Source organism: Lithobates pipiens, unplaced genomic scaffold (genome assembly GCF_037356315.1).
Source record: "Lithobates pipiens isolate NorthernLeopardFrog02 unplaced genomic scaffold, aLitPip1_a1.2 Scaffold_18, whole genome shotgun sequence".
Lineage (NCBI taxonomy): Eukaryota > Metazoa > Chordata > Amphibia > Anura > Ranidae > Lithobates > Lithobates pipiens.
Window position 1 is genome coordinate 477,258,962 of NW_027507758.1, and position 21,070 is coordinate 477,280,031.

At 43.9% G+C, this 21,070-nt stretch overlaps 1 protein-coding gene across 2 annotated transcripts in view; it reads right to left on the reverse strand.

The window, feature by feature from the left end:
- The window catches only part of LOC143988647 (claudin-15-like), a 90,194-nt gene that overhangs the window by 56,103 nt on the left and 13,021 nt on the right, over positions 1 to 21,070 (reverse strand). Inside the window, exon 1 of one of the 2 annotated variants that reach the window (XM_077488360.1) lies at positions 506 to 844. The exons of the other annotated variant lie outside the window; for it this stretch is intronic. Within the exon in view, the coding sequence (XP_077344486.1) occupies positions 506 to 722 (217 nt within the window). The 5' untranslated portion in view covers positions 723 to 844. Of the gene's footprint in view, positions 1 to 505; positions 845 to 21,070 lie in introns of those variants that run through there. 2 annotated transcript variants of the gene reach the window in all.

Below are 21,070 nucleotides of genomic sequence, written 5' to 3' on the forward strand. Positions count from 1 at the left end.
AGCCCCCTGATATTGACTACAATTACGCACATCCTTCTGATAGTGCTAGTCACATGGTTATGTCCAACTTTCTCCAACTTTCTGAATCACGAACCCAAAACAAAATTGCAAATCAGGAAAGTCATAGAAAAATCAGGGCTCCCGATGTACATACTTATTCTGGTATACTGTATGTAATCCAAGCAAATAGCATTTACAGAAGGCAAGAGCTATGAATGGCAACCTTATTAATCAAACTGTCTGCAAGAAGAACTGCAAGTCCTAGAAACCAATCAAATTCTTCTCCTTATATTCAAATCTGCAGGGGAATGAATGCAGTGATTTTAATGGTAGCTATGGATAAACAGGTGGTTTCACGTCCAGGACTTTTCACCAAAGTAAAAACCTAACGTGACATTTGAAAAAAAACCAACAAACCTAAACTCAGAAATACAGGTAACCCATAAGAACTGTTACAGGAAAGTGCTTAAGTAGACTTTCCTTCTCGGGATACGAATTAACTTACAAGACAGGGCCAGCAGTGAATCAAAGGTCTTGCAGTTGCTCACACCGGTACTCTGTGTAGCACAGGTCTTCCATAGATTCTCATAATAATAGATTGCAGTAACCACATTGCCGCTCGCCGTGGAGACTTTCCATTTCTCGCTTGCTAAAACAACTCCAGAAAGTAAACTTCCAGCCATCGCCATTAAAAATCCAGACAGTTCCAAAGCAGTAGACATTGTAGCAATTGATTTACTTGATCCAGAGTAAAAAAAAAAAACTAAAAACTTAGAGCAACAAATGCGTTATGGTTGTCCCAAATGAAAGAAAAGTCTTCCCATTGCGGATTTCCCGGTTAGATAAAACATAAAACCTTTGCTCTTTGCTCTGACACTATAGTGTGTGATAAGGATTGCCATGCAGATCATTAATATGACACATTTTCTCACACATGCTCAAGGATGGCCCATCCTAAAAGCCTCTCCCATTGTGAAGTTTATTGCTTTGGATGGTGATAGCTGGAAGGTTAAAGAATATGTAAACCCAACATTTCATTTTTCTGATATGTGCTTGTACTTGTATGATAAAGTATCCTGTTCCCTTTGTGTGAAATCCCTGATGATTCTGCCAGACACTCTGATTCCCTATTAAAAAACTAACCACACTCAGCATCAGAGAACAACGTGGTCAGTCCTCTAGCTGTGCTGAGAACTCAGCCTCTCTCCGATGATTAGACTTGTCCTGACACCCCCCCCCCCCCCCAGCCGCACAGCCTTTCACTTGGAAGCTCATTGTGTTAATGTTTCGCCTCCCCCCAGCTCTTATGCAGCTGAGAGCAGAGGGAATGTAATCAGTTATAAAGTGAAAAGGCTATTTATAATGTTTTGCCTTTCATTTCTATTTTAAATCTAAATGGGTTGTTTTCCAAGGTGAGAGTTTACAATCATTTTAAGGTTATCTTTCCAACTTGAGCTGTGTGTTATGTTATACATGGTAGATAGATTTTCTTGATCGCAGTAATTGGCTTTCCCTTTTGACAAAGGACTCCTTGGGGGACTGTCCAAAAAATGTTTAAATAAATTTGCCATATAAACTATAATCCATTTCCTGGCTTTTGAACTTAAAGTGTTACAAAACCCAGAACCTGCATTCAGCATACCTGGTCTCCCACAGTACACAGAACATGGAAATGCAATTATTTTACTAAATATAAACTGCTAAATACCTTTTATCATCTCATATATAGCAGTCATATGACTTCTATCAGTATCCGGCCGAGCACTGGTTAAAGCTTGTTGGAGGAGTTTTCACTCTCAGTCATCAAGTCCAATGTTCCCCAGATTTTCAGTATTTTTTGTAGGTGTAGTTAAGAGAAAAAGACAGAGGAAAGGATAAAGGAAGAAAGAAGGAGAGGTAGAGAGGGAAAGAGGAGGAAATAAGAAGGACCAGGGGCCAGAGAGGGCGGCTGAGGAGACATCTCCTGCCATAAAAAAGTGTACTATAAAAGAGAGCCATGTAATACTGAAGGTATTCATCAGAGAACTGAAATAGATCCCAGTAGAACCATCTAGCCCTGCATTCCTCAGATTTATCCTGTAGGGCATACGTAAGTTGCTCCATTGTGTTGTATGTTGTTCAAACTGGCAAACCATTGTGTGAAAGTAGATGGGGACTGCTATTCCCCATAGTAGGGATACAAGCTCTAGCAGCGTTTAGAAGATGTTTAAGGAGTTGGTATCCTTTCCTGGATGGAGGAGTCAAGTTCAAAAGGACAGCGGCTGGGTTGTCAGAAAGAGAAATACCTCTAAATCTTTGGATTATTCCAAGGGCCTGCTGCCAAGTAGATAAAACCCTCACTGAATGTCCTACTAGAAGCTGTATATATAGAAAATTTGAGAGTGGGGGGAGGGAAAGATTTTTATCTTTTTAATGCTTTGTTACATCTTAATGTTGCTGATTTCTTACTGCCCCTTTACAATCCCTTCCCTGTCCACATATGGACCTACATACCTTACAACTTGGGAACTTGAGACTAAGCAGTCATGTAGCAACATTTCACCACAATGAAAATGGGAATGGCTAAACTGTACTGAATATTTGTCAGGCTTTATTCCGACTGACTTTCCGAATGAATGGACTTGGACACACACAATCACACCAAAGTCTGACGGATTGGAACGTGATGACATACGACTGGACTAGAATAAGGAAGTTCATAGCCAGTAGCCAATAGCTTCCCTAGCGTCGGTTTTTGTCCATCGGACTAGCATACACACGAGTGGATTTCTCGGTCCGGCGGAGTTCCGGTGGGAAAATTTAAAACGTTCTATTTCTAAAGTCCGCCAGATTTTTGGTAAGCAAATGTCCGATGGAGCCCACACACAATCAAATTGTCTGACGGACTTGTTCCGTCGGACCTTTGCTGTCAAAAAGTCCGGTCGTGTGCACGTGGTATAAGACCCCTTTCACGCTTTTTAGGCATTTTAGTGCTAAAAATAGCACCTGTAAAGAGCTTGAAAAGCCCCTCTCAAGTCTCTCCAGTGTGAAAGTCAGAGTGCTTTCACGCTGGGGCGATGCGCTTGCAGGACGAAAAAAAAGTCCTGCGAGTGGCATCTTTGGGGTGGTGCAGGAGCGGTGTATACACTGCTTCTAAACCACCCCTGTCATTGAAATAAATGGGCAGCGCTGCCGAAGCACCTGCAAAGGAGCTTTTAACCTCTTGTTCCCTTGTTAACCCCTTCTTTGTGGTTTAAAAAAGCTCCCGCCCGCACACCGCTGGTACAGCGCCTGCATATCGCCGCTAGAGCTAGCAAACAACCAATATATTTTAATACATAAACCGTTCAAAATATTTGCTACATATAGAATGGTACATATTTCTCCTCACTATCTTGTGGCCACTTTCCTTATTCCGGAATACATTTGAGTACAGATGTTTGAAGTCCTATTAATCTGATGTTCCAGTGGTGGAAGGGAGCAGAATCTCAACGTGTTATGCCCCATACACACGGTCAGACATTCCGACCACAAAATCCGTCTGATTTTTTCCAACAGATTTTGGCCCAAACTTGTCTTGCATACACAAGGTCGCACAAAGTTGTTGGAATTTCCGATCGTTCTGAACGAGGTGGCGTCAAACACGTACATCGGGACTATAAACGGGCCAGTAGCCAATAGCTTTCGTCTCTTTATTCTGAGCATTCTTGGCACTTTGTCCGTCAGAATTGCCTATACACAATCGTAATTTATGCGATCGGATTTTGTTGTCGGAAAATTTTAGATTTTGCTCTCAAAATCCGACAGAAAAAGTCAGATGGAGCCCACACACGATTGGATTTTCTGTCAACATGATCTGATCGCACATTTTCTGTCGGAAAATCCAACCGCTTTCTCAGGAGACAGAGGCAGAGAGACTAAATGTAGAGTGTTGATCACATTCATATCTCTAAGCCCTTGTACACACGGCCGGACATGCTGAAAACCAAATCTATTGGATTTTGTCCGACCGATTTTGTCCGAAACTGTTGCATACACACAGTCGGACAAAGTTGTCGTAAAATCTGATTGTACATAACGTGATGACGTTATTTCGTTACAACGGGACTACGTTCAGGCTAGTAGCCAATAGCTTTGGTCTAGGAATTTGATCTGAGCATGCATGGCACTTTGTCTGTCAGAGTAGGCTACACATGATCGGAGTATGTCCGATCGGAGCATTTTGTCGGAAAATTTTACGGAAAAGTTGGAAAACTTGGTCCGTCGGATACTCCGACGGAAACAGTCCGATGGAGACCACACACAGTCAGATTATTCCGACAAAACGGTCCGATAGGACACATTCCTTCGGAATCTCCGACCGTGTGTACAAGGGCTAAAAGATAATCCTGCACAGAAGCTGTGATCCATTTTCACAGACTGCATTCTGTGAATTGACAATGGGAGACCATGGCATTCACTCTCTCTTCCCTTCTATTCTCGCCTTGTCCATTCAAAGAATGCAAATAAATACCCAAAAAAAAATACATAAAATATATAAAATAAAAAAAGATACATATGAAAATAAAAATAAATAAGTTAAAAAACATAAACATTAAAAATTGCATATGGGAATCTGCCACTTTGGGCCAATTTAGGCTACAAATTTCCACTTGATTATATAGGATTGATGTTGCAGCACCAGAATCTTGGACAAAATGGGGCTCAGACTGGGGTGGTTTTCATATAGCTTCAAATACTAGCTGATGTCCAGTCAATGTAGAATTGTTGTGGCTACTTTCTCTCAAATAATGCTTGAAAAAATTTAATTTCCAGATAAATCCTGTCTTGCCTCTACCTTTACATTGCGGCCTAACCAAGCTGCTTGCACACCCTCCAGCCACTAAACAATATTTTTGTGGCTTTTGTCTTTCATAAAATATAGCCTGGTTTATTGACTTGTATCATTCTCTTTGCTACCTATTCATGTGCTTGTGTACTGTCCTGACTCACATACACATATCTAAATCTATATTTAGAATATTTTCAAATAATTTGAAGTACATGGATTGGGAGGGAGTTTGAGAAATCTGTGGTTGTAGGTTTGAAGTGTTCTTATGCACTGTTTTGATATTTTATTATTTGTTAAATGGTCCCCATGGTAGCGCACCAGCTCATCATGTCCTTTTGTGACTATATATTGCCTTAAGGGCCGGTTACCATTGGTCCGATATGCGCTCCGACTTCCAAGTCGCATGACATGTCAAAATTAATGGTTCCCTATGAGAGCCATCTTAACTGGTCCGACTTTGAAAATGTTCCCTGCACTACTTTGGTCCGGCTTGGGAATGTTTTCAGCCCACTGATTTGAAAGATTTGTCACATCCAAGTCAGATCATCTTCTTAACTGATCGGACTTGTGGTATGCGATCTTGAAGGGGAACCCCATGCCAAAATGAAAAAAAAAGCATGGGGTTCTCCACCAAGACCATACCAGACTCTTCGGATCTGTTATGGATTTTAAGGGGAACCCCCACACCAAAGTTTAAAAATAAAAGCGGCGTGGGGCTCTCCCCCAAAATCCATATCAGATCCTTATCCGAGTATGCAGCCCGGCAGGTAAGTAAAGGGGGGCAGGATGAGCGAGTGCCCCCCCGGACCATACCATGCCCTCAACAACAACCCCCCACCCCAAAACACCTTGTCTCCATGTTAATGGGGACAAGGGACTCTTCCCAACAACCCTTGGTGGTGGTTGTGGGGGTCTACGGGTGGGGGCTTATTGGAATCTGGAAACCCCCATTAACAAGGGGGCTCCAATCCTGCCCACCCTTATGTGAATGAGTATACATCGTGTACATCATACCCCTACCCATTCACCAAAAAAGTGTCAAAAATAAATAGAAACAGTACACAGGTTTTTGACAAAGTCCTTTATTAAAAATAGCTCCACTGTGTCTTCTTTCTCCGGTGGTCTTCTCCCTCCTCTGGTTCTTTTCCCTTCACTGCCGATGTCTTCTCCCTCCTTCAGTTCTTCTCCCTCCGCTGCCAGTGTCTCCTTCCTCCTGTTCCTCCTGTTCTTCTCTCTTTGCTGCCAATGTCTTCTTCACCTTTTACTGCTGATGTCTTCTTCCTCCGGTTCTTCTGCTGGTTCTTCTCCCGACGTTAGCTCCCGCAGTTGTGCCAGCTCTGCTCTTTGCCGGTTCTGTTATAGACATGGGGTGTGGGTTAGGGGTATGATGTACCCATAATCATTCACATAAGGGGGGGGGCAGGATCTGGGGGCCAGTGATGTAATCTGGAGATCCCGCCCCTTATGATGTCACTGCCCCATCATGCTCCAGGCAGTGACGTCATAAGGGGCAAGGTCTCATTCGGCTATAACATGGCTGCTAGCTGGCTTTAGCACTTCTTGAAGTTTGTTGAAAGCTTCTTTAGAGCGACAATTAGAACTCCCACTAAGATAATTTCCAAACAGGAGCTGAAGGGCACTTTAAAGGCTTAGAGAAAACAGCTTAAAGCTTGTCAACGTTTTTGAGAAAGCATGCGACCGAGCTCTTGATTTTTGTCAAAAGCGCATGTGCAGGATTTTGTCTAGCATACTAACTATCCGCAAATTGTTGTATGACAAACACGAATGTTGTGACGTACTTTGAGAGTATAAAGAGGAAGTTAATTTCTCAAGCACCACCCTTTGGGCCCCTTCTGATAATTTTGTGTTAGTAGAAGTTTGGTGACAGTTGATTTGCGATTTTCAGATCGTACAAAACAAATGCCTTTTAAAATACTTTTGGCATAACTACATCATTATCACCAGCAAAGCAGCTTCATTATTATACCATAAAAGAAGATGAGAATGCGTGCTGCATTTCGACATTTCATCAATTGCCACGTCGCGAATGTTATGTTTACAAGACCAAACCCTTCCCACTCATTCCTTGAATCCGAGCATGCGTGTTTGTACTTTCGACTTTTGTGTGACGATGTCTGTACTGACCACCCGAAAATCAGTTGTTGTGTTCAGATCCGACAAAAATTTTATAGCCTGCACATCCAGCTTTTGTCTGATGAAAAAGTCATTGTAGGAATTGATTTAAATGATTAAGAGGAAAACACTAACACTACAGGATTGGCCAGCAGGGGAAGGACTGCTGAGCCATCACTTCCCCAGAGTAGTTAAATGTTACCAGGGCTTTTTTTCTGCCGGAACGTGGCGGAACGGCATTCCGCCACCTCTGACAGCCCTGCCCTCTCCATCCAGGACATGTTTATTTGTCAGTCATTGACCCAAGTCCCACACCACGACCGCTGCATTTTGTTTTACTTTTCCTGAGCTTCTGGAGGTGTTGTTCCCATCCTGCCCTGCCCAGTGGCTCACATCCTGCCCATAGGCTCATGTTCCACCCCGCAGCTTATGCCCCGTCCCGCCCATCGGCTCACATCCCACCCTGGGGCTCATGTCCTGCCCAGTGGCTCAGGTCCTGTCCCGCCCAGTGGTTCAGGTCCTGTCCCACCCAGCAGCTCACATCCCGGCCTGCCCAGTGGCTCATGTCCCGCCCAGCGGCTCAGGTTCCGTCCCACCCAGCGCCTCCTGTCCCACCCTGCCCAGCGGCTCCCACACCGCCCAGCGGCTCCCGTCCCGCCCTGCCCAGCGGCTCATGTCCTGCACAGCGGGTCCTGTTCCGCCCAACCCCACGACTCCCGTCCCGGCCTGCACTACCTCCCTGTCAGACTTGTGCAGCTAAAGTAAACTGCACTGTGGAAAAAATCCTGGAGAGGAGGTGAGTGCACTGGAAACTATGGAGGGGAGAGAAGGGGGAGGCGGGGCGAGTGGCACCTGTAGGGTTAAGTGACAGCTGTGGACCTCAGTAGGGGGTGAATTTGTGAAGAGGAGGGTGAAGTTGTTAGAGCTGGAAAGGGGGAGAGTTTGTGCAAAGTGCTGCGTAGTGGGGGCAGGTGGTACAGTGGCAAGAGCAGGTAAGGAGGGATAGGAGGGAAGAAGTGGTGAGCAGTGGACAGGAGGGAAAAAGAGGTGAGCTGTGGACAGGAGGGAAGAAGAGGTGAGCCGTGGATAGGAGGGAAGAAGTGGTGAGCCGTGGACAGGAGGGAAGAAGAGGTGAGCTGTGGATAGGAGGGAAGAAGAAGTGAGCTGTGGACAGGAGGGAAGAAGAGGTGAGCTGTGGACAGGAGGGAAGAAGAGGTGAGCCGTGGATAGGAGGGAAGAAGAGGTGAGCTGTGGATAGGAGGGAAGAAGAGGTGAGCTGTGGATAGGAGGGAAGAAGAGGTGAGCTGTGGACAGGAGGGAAGAAGAGGTGAGCCGTGGATAGGAGGGAAGAAGAGGTGAGCCATGGATAGGAGGGAAGAAGTGGTTAGCCGTGGACAGGAGGGAAAAGGTGGTGAGTCGTGGACAGGCAGGAATAAGAGGTGAGCCGTGGACAGGAGGGAAGAAGAGGTGAGCCGTGGACAGGAGGGAAGAAGAGGTGAGCCATGGATAGGAGGGAAGTAATAGTGAGCCATAGACAGGAGGGAAGAAGAGGTGAGCTGTGGACAGGAGGGAAGAAGAGGTAAGCCGTGAACAGTAGGGAAGAAGTGGTGAGCCTTGGATAGGAGGGAAGAAGTGGTGAGCCGAGGACAGGAGGGAAGAAGAGGTGAGCTGTGGATAGGAGGGAAGAAGTGGTAAACCGTGGACAGGAGGGAAGAAGAGGTGAGCTGTGGATAGGAGGGAAGAAGTGGTAAACCGTGGACAGGAGGGAAGAAGAGGTGAGCTGTGGATAGGAGGGAAGAAGTGGTAAACCGTGGACAGGAGGGAAGAAGAGGTGAGCGGTGGACAGGAGGGAAGAAGAGGTGAGCCATGGATAGGAGGGAAGTAATAGTGAGCCATAGACAGGAGGGAAGAAGAAGTGAGCTGTGAACAGGAGGGAAGAAGAGGTGAGCCGTGAACAGTAGGGAAGAAGTGGTGAGCCTTGGATAGGAGGGAAGAAGTGGTGAGCCGAGGACAGGAGGGAAGAAGAGCTGAGCTGTGGATAGGAGGGAAGAAGTGGTAAACCGTGGACAGGAGGGAAGAAGAGGGGAGCTGCTGGCAGGAGTGAAGAACAGGTTAGCTGCGTCCACAGCTAACCTCTTCTTCCCTCCTGTGAATGGGGGGCACAGAGGTAAGCAATAGATGGTTACATTGGGGGGAGATATGTAAGTGCTGTCCGATGATTTTTTTTTTTTCTGTGCCCTGTGTGAAACACACACCTCATCACTGCAGAGTACACTTTCCTGAGCCCTGTGTGTTATGTGCTTCTAAGTGCCGCACTCTGTGCATTTTGGGCCTAGGCAAATTTGGCGCAGCTTTACTTCTCTCCCCCTGTGGAATGGCAGAATTGGGGGTGGAGAGTTGGCTGGGGGGGGCGAGTTCCTGCGCCTATTTTCTGAGAAAAAAAGCCCTGAATGTTACTATGGTAACATTATATTGCTTAGGTCCCAGTGTGTTTAAAAAAAAAACATAAAAATAAAGAAAAAAAAAGTAAAAAAATAAAAATAAAAAAAGTATTTTCCTTTTCTTTTTTCTTTCGCACTGTCATTAGTCAGTGTCCCTAATTATCACCATACCAGTTACCATGATGATGCTGTAGTGCACTGGTGACAGTATGTGGCACAGTAATTAAATCATATTTTCTTGGTAAAAGGACTGTGGCATATGTTACCATGTACACAGTGAGTGTGATCAAGTTTTAAATGCCAGTTAGCGCAATTTTGCCACACCCACAATTTTTAAAAACGTGGCAGACACACTGCCTAAAGCTGGTCATACACCTATAGATTATCTGCAGGTTTTCTATGGTTAAATGGAAAAAGTGCAACAGATTTCTCCATGTACGCTAAACTGTGCATATGGAGGAATCTCCCACTTTTTCCATCTGACCATAGAAAATCTGCAGATAATCATTAGGTGTATCCCCCTCAGGAGAAAAAAATATCTCCTAGGTTACAGGTGGTGTCAATCACAGCTGCTGTGTCATATATGGTGCATAGCACTTCCATTTCATCTGGGTAAGAAGGGGGCAGCTGCAGGACCAGCTCCCTCCCTATACACACTGAATCCCAGAACCCAGGAATTCCTCAGCAGCAGCTGGTATGTTGATTGGACTGGTGGTTATGTAGTTTGATTATCTGGATGACATTTATCTGCAGAGCCCCCACCATTCTACCTGTGTACACCAAAATTATCCTACCGTGTACAGTGTACTGTATGTTATTGTGTTGCTCCCTGTGTGTACATGCAGTGTTATGTCTCAGTGAGTAGAACTTACTGCTGTGTTCCTTAGCTTATTAGGTAATATTGTGCATTGTTTTATCCACTTGATGGAATGAAAGGGGAGCTCAGACTACTGTTCAACGCTGTGGGGTGTAATATGGACTGCAAATACATGTAACACACATAGATGTGTGCAGCCTATTGCATTTGGGTATGCACCGTAAAGCTCAGACACACATGAATCACTCAATTTCTGCAGCATTGGCATAGCCTCTGTTGCCTGTGCTAAGTGGCCCCCTGTTCATTCATAATCTGAAGCATAGTAAACATAGTGTATTGAGTGAGTGTGTTCACTGAGTTCATTTAGAAAACAAAGGGGCTGGTAAATGACATATTTACCAGCCCTTTCCCCCACTCTTTATCCTGAAGCATCCCCTCCAGCAGCTGGGAGGAGAGGAAGGAAGCCAGCAGCACTGTGGGGCAGGTAGGGGCAACACGGGGGTGGAGTGGTAGCTCAGGCAATCTGCACCACATTTAGAGATTAGGGTGTGCCCGGGCACACCTGGCAAAACACCTGCGCTCGCCTATGGTAACACACAGCATTTGGTTTACTGGCTTCCACATATAGCCTAGGTTCACATTGATGCGATTTGGCATGTGAACTGACATGCCAAATCGGCAGCTATTGCTGGCAATAGCACCGTCTGAATTTTCTGTACTATGTTTCTGTACTAACTTTGGCGACTTTGGGTGCGATTTCAATAAACATCTGTGCATGTGCACGGGAGACACTGGTAACGGCACAGTAGCTGAAGCAACGGCACAAACTTGTCATTGCTTCCTTCAGTACGCATGTGCCGATACAAGGGATATCTCCTAAACCGTGCAGGTTTGGGAGATATCCGGGGTAGCAACAGGTAAGCTTTATTATAGGCGTTAAACGTAGATTGCAAGTGTTTACAACCACTTTAATATTTACTTTTTTGTTTTTTGTTTTGTTAGTTAATTTAACATTTAACATATATATTAAACATTTACCATTTTTAAAAAATCTGCAAAAAAAAAACAAAAAAAAACTTTATTTAATTTGTTAATAACTTTGCAATATTTTGTAACAAAATAATAATTTTAGTCTCATTTTAAATAAAACACATTACAGAATAAAATGTGCACATGTATTATTTTTAAACTAACTCAGCTCATAAAAAGAAAAAGTGTGTTTTGTTTAGATTTGTTGTGTTTTATTGTCTGAGGATTGTGAAAAAAAAATCATTGATGCAAAATAATATAAAAAAAATAAAGCCTTGATTTTTCTTAATAAAATAATATATGTTTTACTTTGTTATCTTTAGTAATGTCAAAGTTATTGCTTAATAAACAGGTCAATAGCAGAAGTGTAAAAATAGCTCTGGTTCAAAGGGGATGAACGGGTGTGAGAGGGGACATTGATTACTGACAATTACTGTCTTAGAACCCTGTACTAAAATTTATTTTGTGTCATTTTTGAGAGAGAGATAGCTTTTTTTGGTGCAATTTAATAACCACGGGGTTTTTAGATTTTTTAATATTAAGTATCCTTTTTAAGAAAAAAAACTTGCCTTTATTTTCTGTTACGCTGTATAGAGCATATCAAATAAAAATGCTAGCACGGTACAAACACCCCCAAAATTACACTTTTTAGAAACCGCAAAGTGATCACATTTTTGGGCACAATTTTTCTTGGAAAAGAAGAAACATGCTGGCATTGAGATATTGAGGTGGTTATAACATGGAATTTGGTCATTGTGCACTAACACACTAGTACATCATTATTGTACAGGTCATACACAGTAGGGGGAGGAGGTGAAAGGGGTTAATGTACAGGTCACTTACCTTGGAAGGATGGAGATGAAAGTTTAATGGGTAGGACATGGGAGGTGAAGTATGAAAAGCAAAACATTTGTGTGTGTGTGTGTATATATGTATATACAGGGCCAGGGGTGGACTGACAACTCATGGGGCCCCCCGGCAATAGGAGATTATGGGGCCCCCAGGCAATCTGAGATTATGGGGCCACACAGTATACACACACACAGTATAAAATCACACAGTATACACATACATGTACACACAGTATACACAGACATGTTTCCATTGGCTGAGAAGGTACTGGAGAGGTGGGGCAGCTATCATCTCGGGATTTTTAGACCAAAAGGATGTCGGTAAGGGACATTTCAGAGACAAGTGTAAAAAAAAAACACAGATTTTTACATACTGTTCCTGGTTTTACTGAGGCTGGCAACCCTAATGGGGCCCCCTAGTGGCTCGGGGCCCTCGGGCAGTGGCCCAATGGTCAGTCCGCCCCTGTACAGGGCTTTTTTCAGCGGGAACGTGGGGGAATGCAGTTCCGCTACCTCCAGCACTGAATGTATGTAATAGCAAGGGGTGTGGGGTGTGCTGGAGGGCCTAATGATGCTTGTCACTGGTGGGGATCTATTTTTGTGTGAGGGTCTATTGTTGCTGGTAGGAATCTAGGGTCCATTGTTGCTAGGGGACTCTATTGTTGTGTGAAGGATCTATTGTTGCTGGAGTGGGGTCTATTGGTACTGGGGGATTTATTGTTGCTGGCTTCAGGGGATCTATTTTACTGCTTTTCTAGATATTAGTTATTATCCATACTAAATATTTAGCACCACAAAATGATGCCTCGGGCAGTACTGGGAGCTGGGTAGGGGGTGGAACCAAGGGGCCGTGCTCAGAAGAGCGTGGGGCACGTAGACAAGGGAGAAGTCAGAAGAGGGGAGTTCCTACATCTATTTTTTGAGAAAAGAACTCCTGTATATATATATATATATATATATATATATATATATATATATATATATATATATATATATATTCTACACACCCCCGTTAGACCCCTTTCACACTGGGGCTAAAAATAGCACCTGCAAAGCACCCTGAAAGAGCCGCTGCTGTCTCTCCAATGTGAAAGGCCCGAGGGCTTTCACACTGGAGCGGTGCACTGGCAGGACGCTAAAAAAAGTCCTGCAAGCAGCATCTGTGGAGCATCTCTGTATACACCGCTCCTGTCCATTGAAATCAATGGGGCAGCGCGGCTATACAGCCAACATAGCGCTCTGCAATGGTTTTAACCCTTTCGTGGCTGGTTTTTAACCCTTTCTCGGCTGCTAGCAGAGGGTAAAAGTGCCCCACTAGTGGCCAAATAGTGCAGCGAAATTGACGGTAAAGCGCCGATAAAAATAGCTGTGCTTTACCACCAGCGCACCCACTGCCCCAGTGTGAAAGGGACCTTAAAATGTCAGGTTTCTGTGATGTAAAAAAATGTGACAAAGATAAATCATTTCAGAACTTTTTCTACCTTTTAATGCAACCTATAAATTGTACAACTCAATTAATAAACAAACTGTTAAGGGGGAGGGGGGGGAGTCAAAATAAAAATAAATAAACAATGTGGTTGCATAAGTGTACACACCCTCTTGTAACTGGGGATGTAGCTGTGTTCAGAATTAAGGAGCGGTGTATACCGCCAGCAGCGCTTTGCAGTGATTTTAATACTTTCTCAGGCACTAGTAGGGGGGTAAAACCCCTCCACTAGAGGACGAATGCCTCCACTAAAACGACGGTAAAGTGGTTTTCCTGCCAACGCCGCTCCCGCACCAGTGTGAAAGGGGCCTAAGAGCTTCCCACAAACTATATCAGGAGAACTTTAGTTAGTCACTTTGTAAAGCACCTTGGTATTGCAAACATGTAGGTGTGCAGCCCATAGCATAGGTTATTTAGATTTGCCACAATTCATAGTGGGAAGCTATATGAGTTACTTCTCCTTCCACTATGGCATTTTCATAAACTTACAGTTTCACTAAACCCACATCGTAAACAACTATTAATAAATGATGTATTACATGCTGTTCATATTCACTCAGTCACTATGAAATTTGTTTTCTGTATTCTGCAATAAACCTGGTTGATCTTGCTGCACTCTATCTCCACCTTCTATTAATGTCCCCAATTCAGCTAGGGATCTTGCAGCTATTGAGGCAACTCTGCACATGCTCGGTTTTCAGTGAGCTTCTATGCTGAGCATTTCCTCCCTATCACATCTGAGCAGCCCATGTGACTATACACAGTGGCAGATGTCAGCCCACTCTCTCCCTCCTCCTCCTCAATGCCCACTAACCAGCTAAACACAATGGGGTGAGATATTACCTGTAGATTAATGGAGGCTTCACCTCCCACTTATTCTAAAACACAGGCTGGAAGGGCGTGACAGAACCTGTGACTGGCAGAAATCCACCCACACCATGTTTTTTTCCACAAAATAATAAAGTTTTGATTTCAAATATATATTTGTATGACAATTTAAAACCGTTTATTGATATTATTGTAGCACTGACCCCTGAAGGAGCTGCTGGTTTTAATTGGGCCTGCACTCTACCTAGAAACCCCACTGTCTTGGCTCAATCCCCTTGGCACAGCTGTGGTGCAATGTAACACAGTACAATATACAACAATGCAAAGTACCTGTATTGTACCCTCAGGATCCACTGGCTCCACCTGGTGGGGGAAAAGCAATACACCACACAACTGGATACTTAACCAAAGATATTGTTTACTGTAAATATTTCAACAGGTGGTTACAGTAATTGTGCTGTCATCCCAACATAGGACAACAGCACAATATATTTCAATATGACAAAATACAACATATATGTGTAAATCTATTTATATGAAGCTGGGAGCTCCCCTTGCTTTAAAGGCTATACATGAGGCCTCACTTAAAGTATTTTCAATCCAGGGGGTTTTCTTTTCTTCGCTAGCTCAAGTCACTCATTTGTAATTGTAATCCAAAGTAATGCTGAAATGCTCCTGGTGTAATTGCAGTAACTTATTTACATGCACTGAGGCACCAAAGTGAATAGGCCCCAACCCTGCTCAGTGTCAGTGGCTCTGCTAAGCCTCCATGGAACTGCAGATTCCAGTGAGGCCTGTATGCGTGTCTAACTGTGTGCAAAGATTAACAAATGGTGGGTCATAACCCACTCACCAACTGGATCAGAGTTCCGTGTGATCACTTTGGTCCGGTGACTGTCGCTTGTCTTTCTGTCAGCTAGGCCAGATGCTCTGTATCGCTCCACTGAATCGATCCGGTTCTCCGATTCTCCACTGAATGTCTTTGGACCTTCTCAATCCGGCTACCGTCTCTCAGGCTCCATCAGGTCACCTCACAAGAACAAACAGGCTGGCACTCTGTGATGGCTGACAGCCGCTGCCTCTCGGGACACCCCTCCACAGATCCGCACAGGCAGGTAGCGTGGTCCCAAGAGACCTAAAATGGGCGCTGCTGTCCCTTATATCCCCTACCCAGCATGCACTGCGTAAGAGAGTGTTCATGGGTAGGTCACACACGGACTCCTGGGTAACAAGGTCAACCTTCAGAATCCAAACAGTCACTTCCTGTACAAGTCTTTAGGTTGTTCTCAAGTAAATGATAAACAGGTGCATAACCCATATTTGGTCACTAGATGGCTCTAGAGCGAAACCACAGTAATGTCCATGTACATCACATTAAAGTGGAAGTAAACTCCCCTATCGTTTTCAGCCAAGGAAGCTGCCATCTTTGCCTCTGTTTAATCTTCAACTGCTATGGTGCTGCACATGTGATTCGTTATGACACCAGCCATTGGATGGTTTGATAGTTTGGCTGAGAGCACAGCCAATGTGCAGTTAGCATTCCCGGCATGCCTTTTTTTTAACTGTTTAAATCCATGGGTTTACTTCCACTTTAAAGCATGCATAATCACATCAATAAACAAGGATGTCAGCGCTACATTTTTTATTTATGTTTACTCTGTATTTCAAAGGCTGGGGTTTTTTTTGTTTTGTTTTTTATTTATTTTTACTTTGAACATGTGACCAGCAGCAGAGGACTGGAAGCTCCTCCTGCTTATGTTTCCCTGCAGACAGGCTGGGAAGGAGCTGGGTCATGTGAAAAAGGTACTTAGATGTTTTGTTTTATTAAAATAATTACAGTGCCATCATCCATATACAGAAATGGAAAGGGACAATGTAAATGAAACAATATGTGTTTAGTATAATTTTAATCAAAGTGGATGAGCAAAAACCTTTTTACATGTATATCTAAGTTGAAAAGACAACAGTAAAAAAAAGAGAACAAAATTTGAAGACTTTTGGTATCAGGTTTGAAAATAACTGCACCTGCTTTGATCAGTAAACTGTAATCCTCCTAATCTCTTAGAACAAACAGCACAAAAAAGCAATTAATGTTTGACAGAATATTGATATCTAGTAGGACGGATCTAAGCCCTGAGTAAATAGTCTCTGTCACAGTTTATTTTATCATCAGATCACGTGACTTATAACGCCTGGAAATTGACCAAAGGTTCAGTAGAAGGATTAATTATCTGAGCCACAGAGACAATGACACACCGATACTGCACCCACTCCACTATGGCTGAGACAACACCTCCTCTTTCTCATAATCACGTATAGTGGGATGACACATCACATCATGTATTTAAAAACTGCTTTCAGTACTCAAAATTGTATTTTTTTTTAAATTTGCCAAATTCTTATTTGTAACAAAAACAAGCACGAGACAATGTTATCGTGTTTATTCTGTGAATGGTGCTTGCTTCCATGTCACAGACACAGACATGTTTTATAGTGTACGAATGGCTAATTGGCCAATACACCATAAAATAAAAAAAATAAAAAATTATTTAGAACTAAATGTATTTGCTATAATGCTGGTAACTGGTAGGAAGAACAATACTTTGCACACTGTGTTGAAAGGGTTTTCCTCTTTCAGCGGTGATGTTAAAATCCCCCTACTTGCTTAGCCATAATGAGCAGAGTGGGCTACAGACCCTCCTACATGACTCAATGCAGCAGGTGCAAAACATTCCACTCCCCTGACCATCTACAGTCAGGTCCATAAATATTAGGACATCAACACAATTCTAATATTTTTGGCTCTATACCCCACCACCATGGATTTGAAATAAAACGAACAAGATGTGCTTTAAATGCAGACTTTAAGCTTTAATTGGAGAGTATTTACATCCAAATAAGATGAACGGTGTAGGAATTACAACAGTTTGTATATGTGCCTCCCACTTTTTAAGGGACCAAAAGTAATGGGAGAGATTAACAATCATCCATCAAACTTTCACTTACATTACATTACAGCCTGAAGTTTGGAATACATGGACATCACCAGACGCTGGGTTTCATCCCTGGTGGTGCTCTGCCAGGCCTTTACTGCAACTGTCTTCACTTCCTGCTTGTTTTTGGGGCATTTTCCCTTCAGTTTTGTCTTCAGCAAGTGAAATGCATGCTCAATCGGTTTCAGTTCAGGTGATTGACTTGGCCATTGCATAACATTACACTTCTGTCCCTTAAAAAACTCTTTGGTTGCTTTCGCAGTATGCTTCGAGTCATTGTCCATCTGCACTGTGAAGTATTTTAGTATATTGCCAGGAGCACAAGTGCAATAAAGTTTTGGGGTTGTATAGGTACGAACTGAAATAACAATGGAGGCCTATAGTCCCTTAAACAAACTCTGTCACCTTGCTGGTAAAATTATTTTCAGTACTTTTCTTTTTCACAAATATGTTTTTATTGACTTGAAATGTGTCTCTGAACTTGCCAGCAAATATGACTACTTCAAGAGTCAATTTCCTAACACAGCCCCCACCATCCTTTCTTGCAAATACCAACCCTCTCTTCTGCTGGGAGTGCCCAACTACTGTTTGTGTTGGTCAACCTCCTCCACCCCTCCCCTCAACTTCATAAATAACCTTTTATAGAAAGAAGTGAAGGAGGACGCTATAGAGTGTCATTTGAGTAACACCTCTAAATCTACTTGGGCTGCTGATATCAAATCCAAGATGGTTTGTTAGAGGAATTATTATACAGCTCAGTGATAGGGAGAAGAGGAGGAGATCACAGCGTCTAGACACCATAATATCTACTATTAAATATTAGACAAACAAAACCAATTCAATCCTGATCCCACGCTAAAAGAAAAATTAGTCCTGCTCAGGCAAGAACTAAGGAATATGCTTTTAGAATCTCATACTAAAACTCAAACAAAATTTAAAGCAAATCACAGAAAACAAAGCCGGGAAAGCACTAGCACTTAGAATCAAAGGCCATCACATTAGATCCAAGATTCCACACCTCTTCCACCCAGCCACAAAGCAGAAACTCATAGCTCCTCAAGCTATTGCAGACGCATTCAGCCATTACTACCAAACACTATACAATTTGAAAGATGACACTAACACCAAACAACCATCCATAGAAGATATTGACTAATTTTTGCAAGAAATTAAGCTACCAAAACTCTCACAACAACACCTCACCTCACTGAACGCACCATTCACCTCTCTAGAAATTCTAAATGTTATCTCTAGCTTGCCATCCAATAAATCACCAGGCCCTGACGGCCTAACAGGTGAATATTACAAACAATTTTGTACCACCTTAGCACCTTACCTTTCACAAATGTGCAATGACGCTGCCTCTTCCTCTTCTCTTCCAAAATGAAATGCTTAATGCTCTGATAATCACCTTACTGAAGCCAGGGAAAGAACCTACAACACCTCAAAACTTCAGACCAATCTCGCTTCTTAACATAGACACAAAGCTATATGTCAAACTCATAGCAAATAGACTAGTAAAAATTATGCCCACATTAATACACCCAGACCAATTTGGCTTCACAAAAGGGATACAGACTCACGACGCAACCCGGAGACTCATCAACATAATTCATTATGCTGAGACCAAAAGAACGCCTTCTCTGCTTCTTTCTCTAGATGCAGACAAGGCGTTTGATAGAGTCCACTGGTCATATCTGGAAGCAACACTCCATAAATTTGGCTTCCAGGGCCATATACTGTCAGCAATAATGGCCTTGTACTCATCCCCCTCAGTCAAAGTTTACACAGAAGGGATGATTTCAGGACCACTCCCAATCACAAATGGAACCCGCCAGGGATGTCCCTTATCGCCACTTGTCTTCAACCTACTAATGGAGCCCCTGGCGTAACACATTAGAATGCATAGAAATATCACTGGATTCAAAATTGGACATACTGAACATAAAATGAATCTATTTGCTGACGATGTAATAAAGAACTAATCCAGTCTCCTCCCTGGCTTCAGTTCAAAAAGTTCTAATGAGATTCAGCTCTATTTCGTATTATAAAGTCAATGAAAGTATGTCATACATCTTAGAGCTAGGTCTTGATGCAATAACCAGTAATTAGGGATGAGCTTCGTGTTCGAGTCGAACATACGTTCGACTCGAACATCGGCTGTTCTTCCGTTCGGCGAAGTCCGAACATTTTGGTCCTTTCGCGCCAAATTTGTGTGGTGCTCATGGCCCACAATGCACTGCGATGGCGCAGTGCATTGCTGGCTCATGATTGGCCAAGCATGCACTGTGACCCCGCATGCTTGGCCAATCACAGCGCCAGCAGCGAGGAGAGCCATGATTGGCCACAGGCAGGATGCCTGTGGCCAATCATAGCTCAGGCTGTGTAGTGCACGCCCCACACTATATAAGGCCGCCAGCGCGGCGGCCTTGTGTAGTGTGTTGGCGTCTGAAGCAGTGGGTGTTCTATGTACCTTCAACACAGTACACACCGATCGTTTTCGGACGATTTTCGATCTTGCTGTTGTGGTTGTTGTCTGCGTGCCCTGACCGCAGTATACACCGCTATATTCACCTCACCTATATAGCTGGTGATCTATCTTTTATAATAGAGCTTGCAGTCAGTAGTGTTAGGAGCTAGTGCGTGCTGTCTGCGTGCTCTGTACCCAGTACATACCGCTATATCCACCTACATAGCTCTTCTCTATTTGAGCCCACTTGCCATCTGCAGGAGTTATTAGAAGTTGTGTGTGCCTCCAGCACAGCACAGTATACATCTGTATATACCCCTTTATCTCTGGTGTTCTATAATAAAGGCATCTGCAGGAGTTAGTGGGTGTTGTGTGCCTCTAGCACAATATACACTACCCAACTGCTTTTTTACCCAACTCCCTTCAGGCCATTACCATGTCTGGAAGGCCAGCAAGGAGAGGCAGACAGGCGCGAGACGATAAAAGAGGGCAAGCAGGCTCTGTGTTTAGAGACAACAGTGCTGGTCGTGGACGCAGTGCATTGTCATCAGCACGTGGCCATGGAACACGCTTGTCCTTCTTTTTGGCAGCTGGACATGTTGAGCCGCAACATGCCAACGACTTGGTAGAGTGGATGACCAAGCCCTCTTCATCCTCCTCATCCTCTCTCACCCAGTCTCAGGGTACTAGCAAAGCAGCTGCCAACGCATTGTCTTCCCTCCTCTCAATGTCATCATCAGTGACTCCTTCCCTAGACCGACCACGTCCTCCTAAGGAGTCTCCTGAACTCTTTGAGCACAGTGTTGGGTACATGCTCCAGGAGGATGCCCAGTGTTTTGTAGGCTCTGATGATGACACTCAGCTAGAGGAAGGCAGTAGCGTGAATGCAGAGAGAGGGGATGCTCAAGAAGGACAGCAATCTGGCAGTCATGTTCCACAAGCTGCAGCATACTGCCAGGTTTGCTACAGCGATGAAGAGGGAGGGGATGATGAGGGCACTGACTCCACGTGGGTGCCTGGTAGGAGAGAGGAGGAGGAGGAGGAGGAGGAGGCACATGTCCAAAGAGGCAAGATGCCCTCCGGGGGCCAGCTTAGGGGCAGCACACTGACTGAATCACACCGCAGAGCTCCGCCTGTGCAGGGCGCTGCCTCTGCACGTTATGCTAAAAGTTCTTTGGTGTGGGCCTTTTTTGAGACGAGTGCATCAGATCG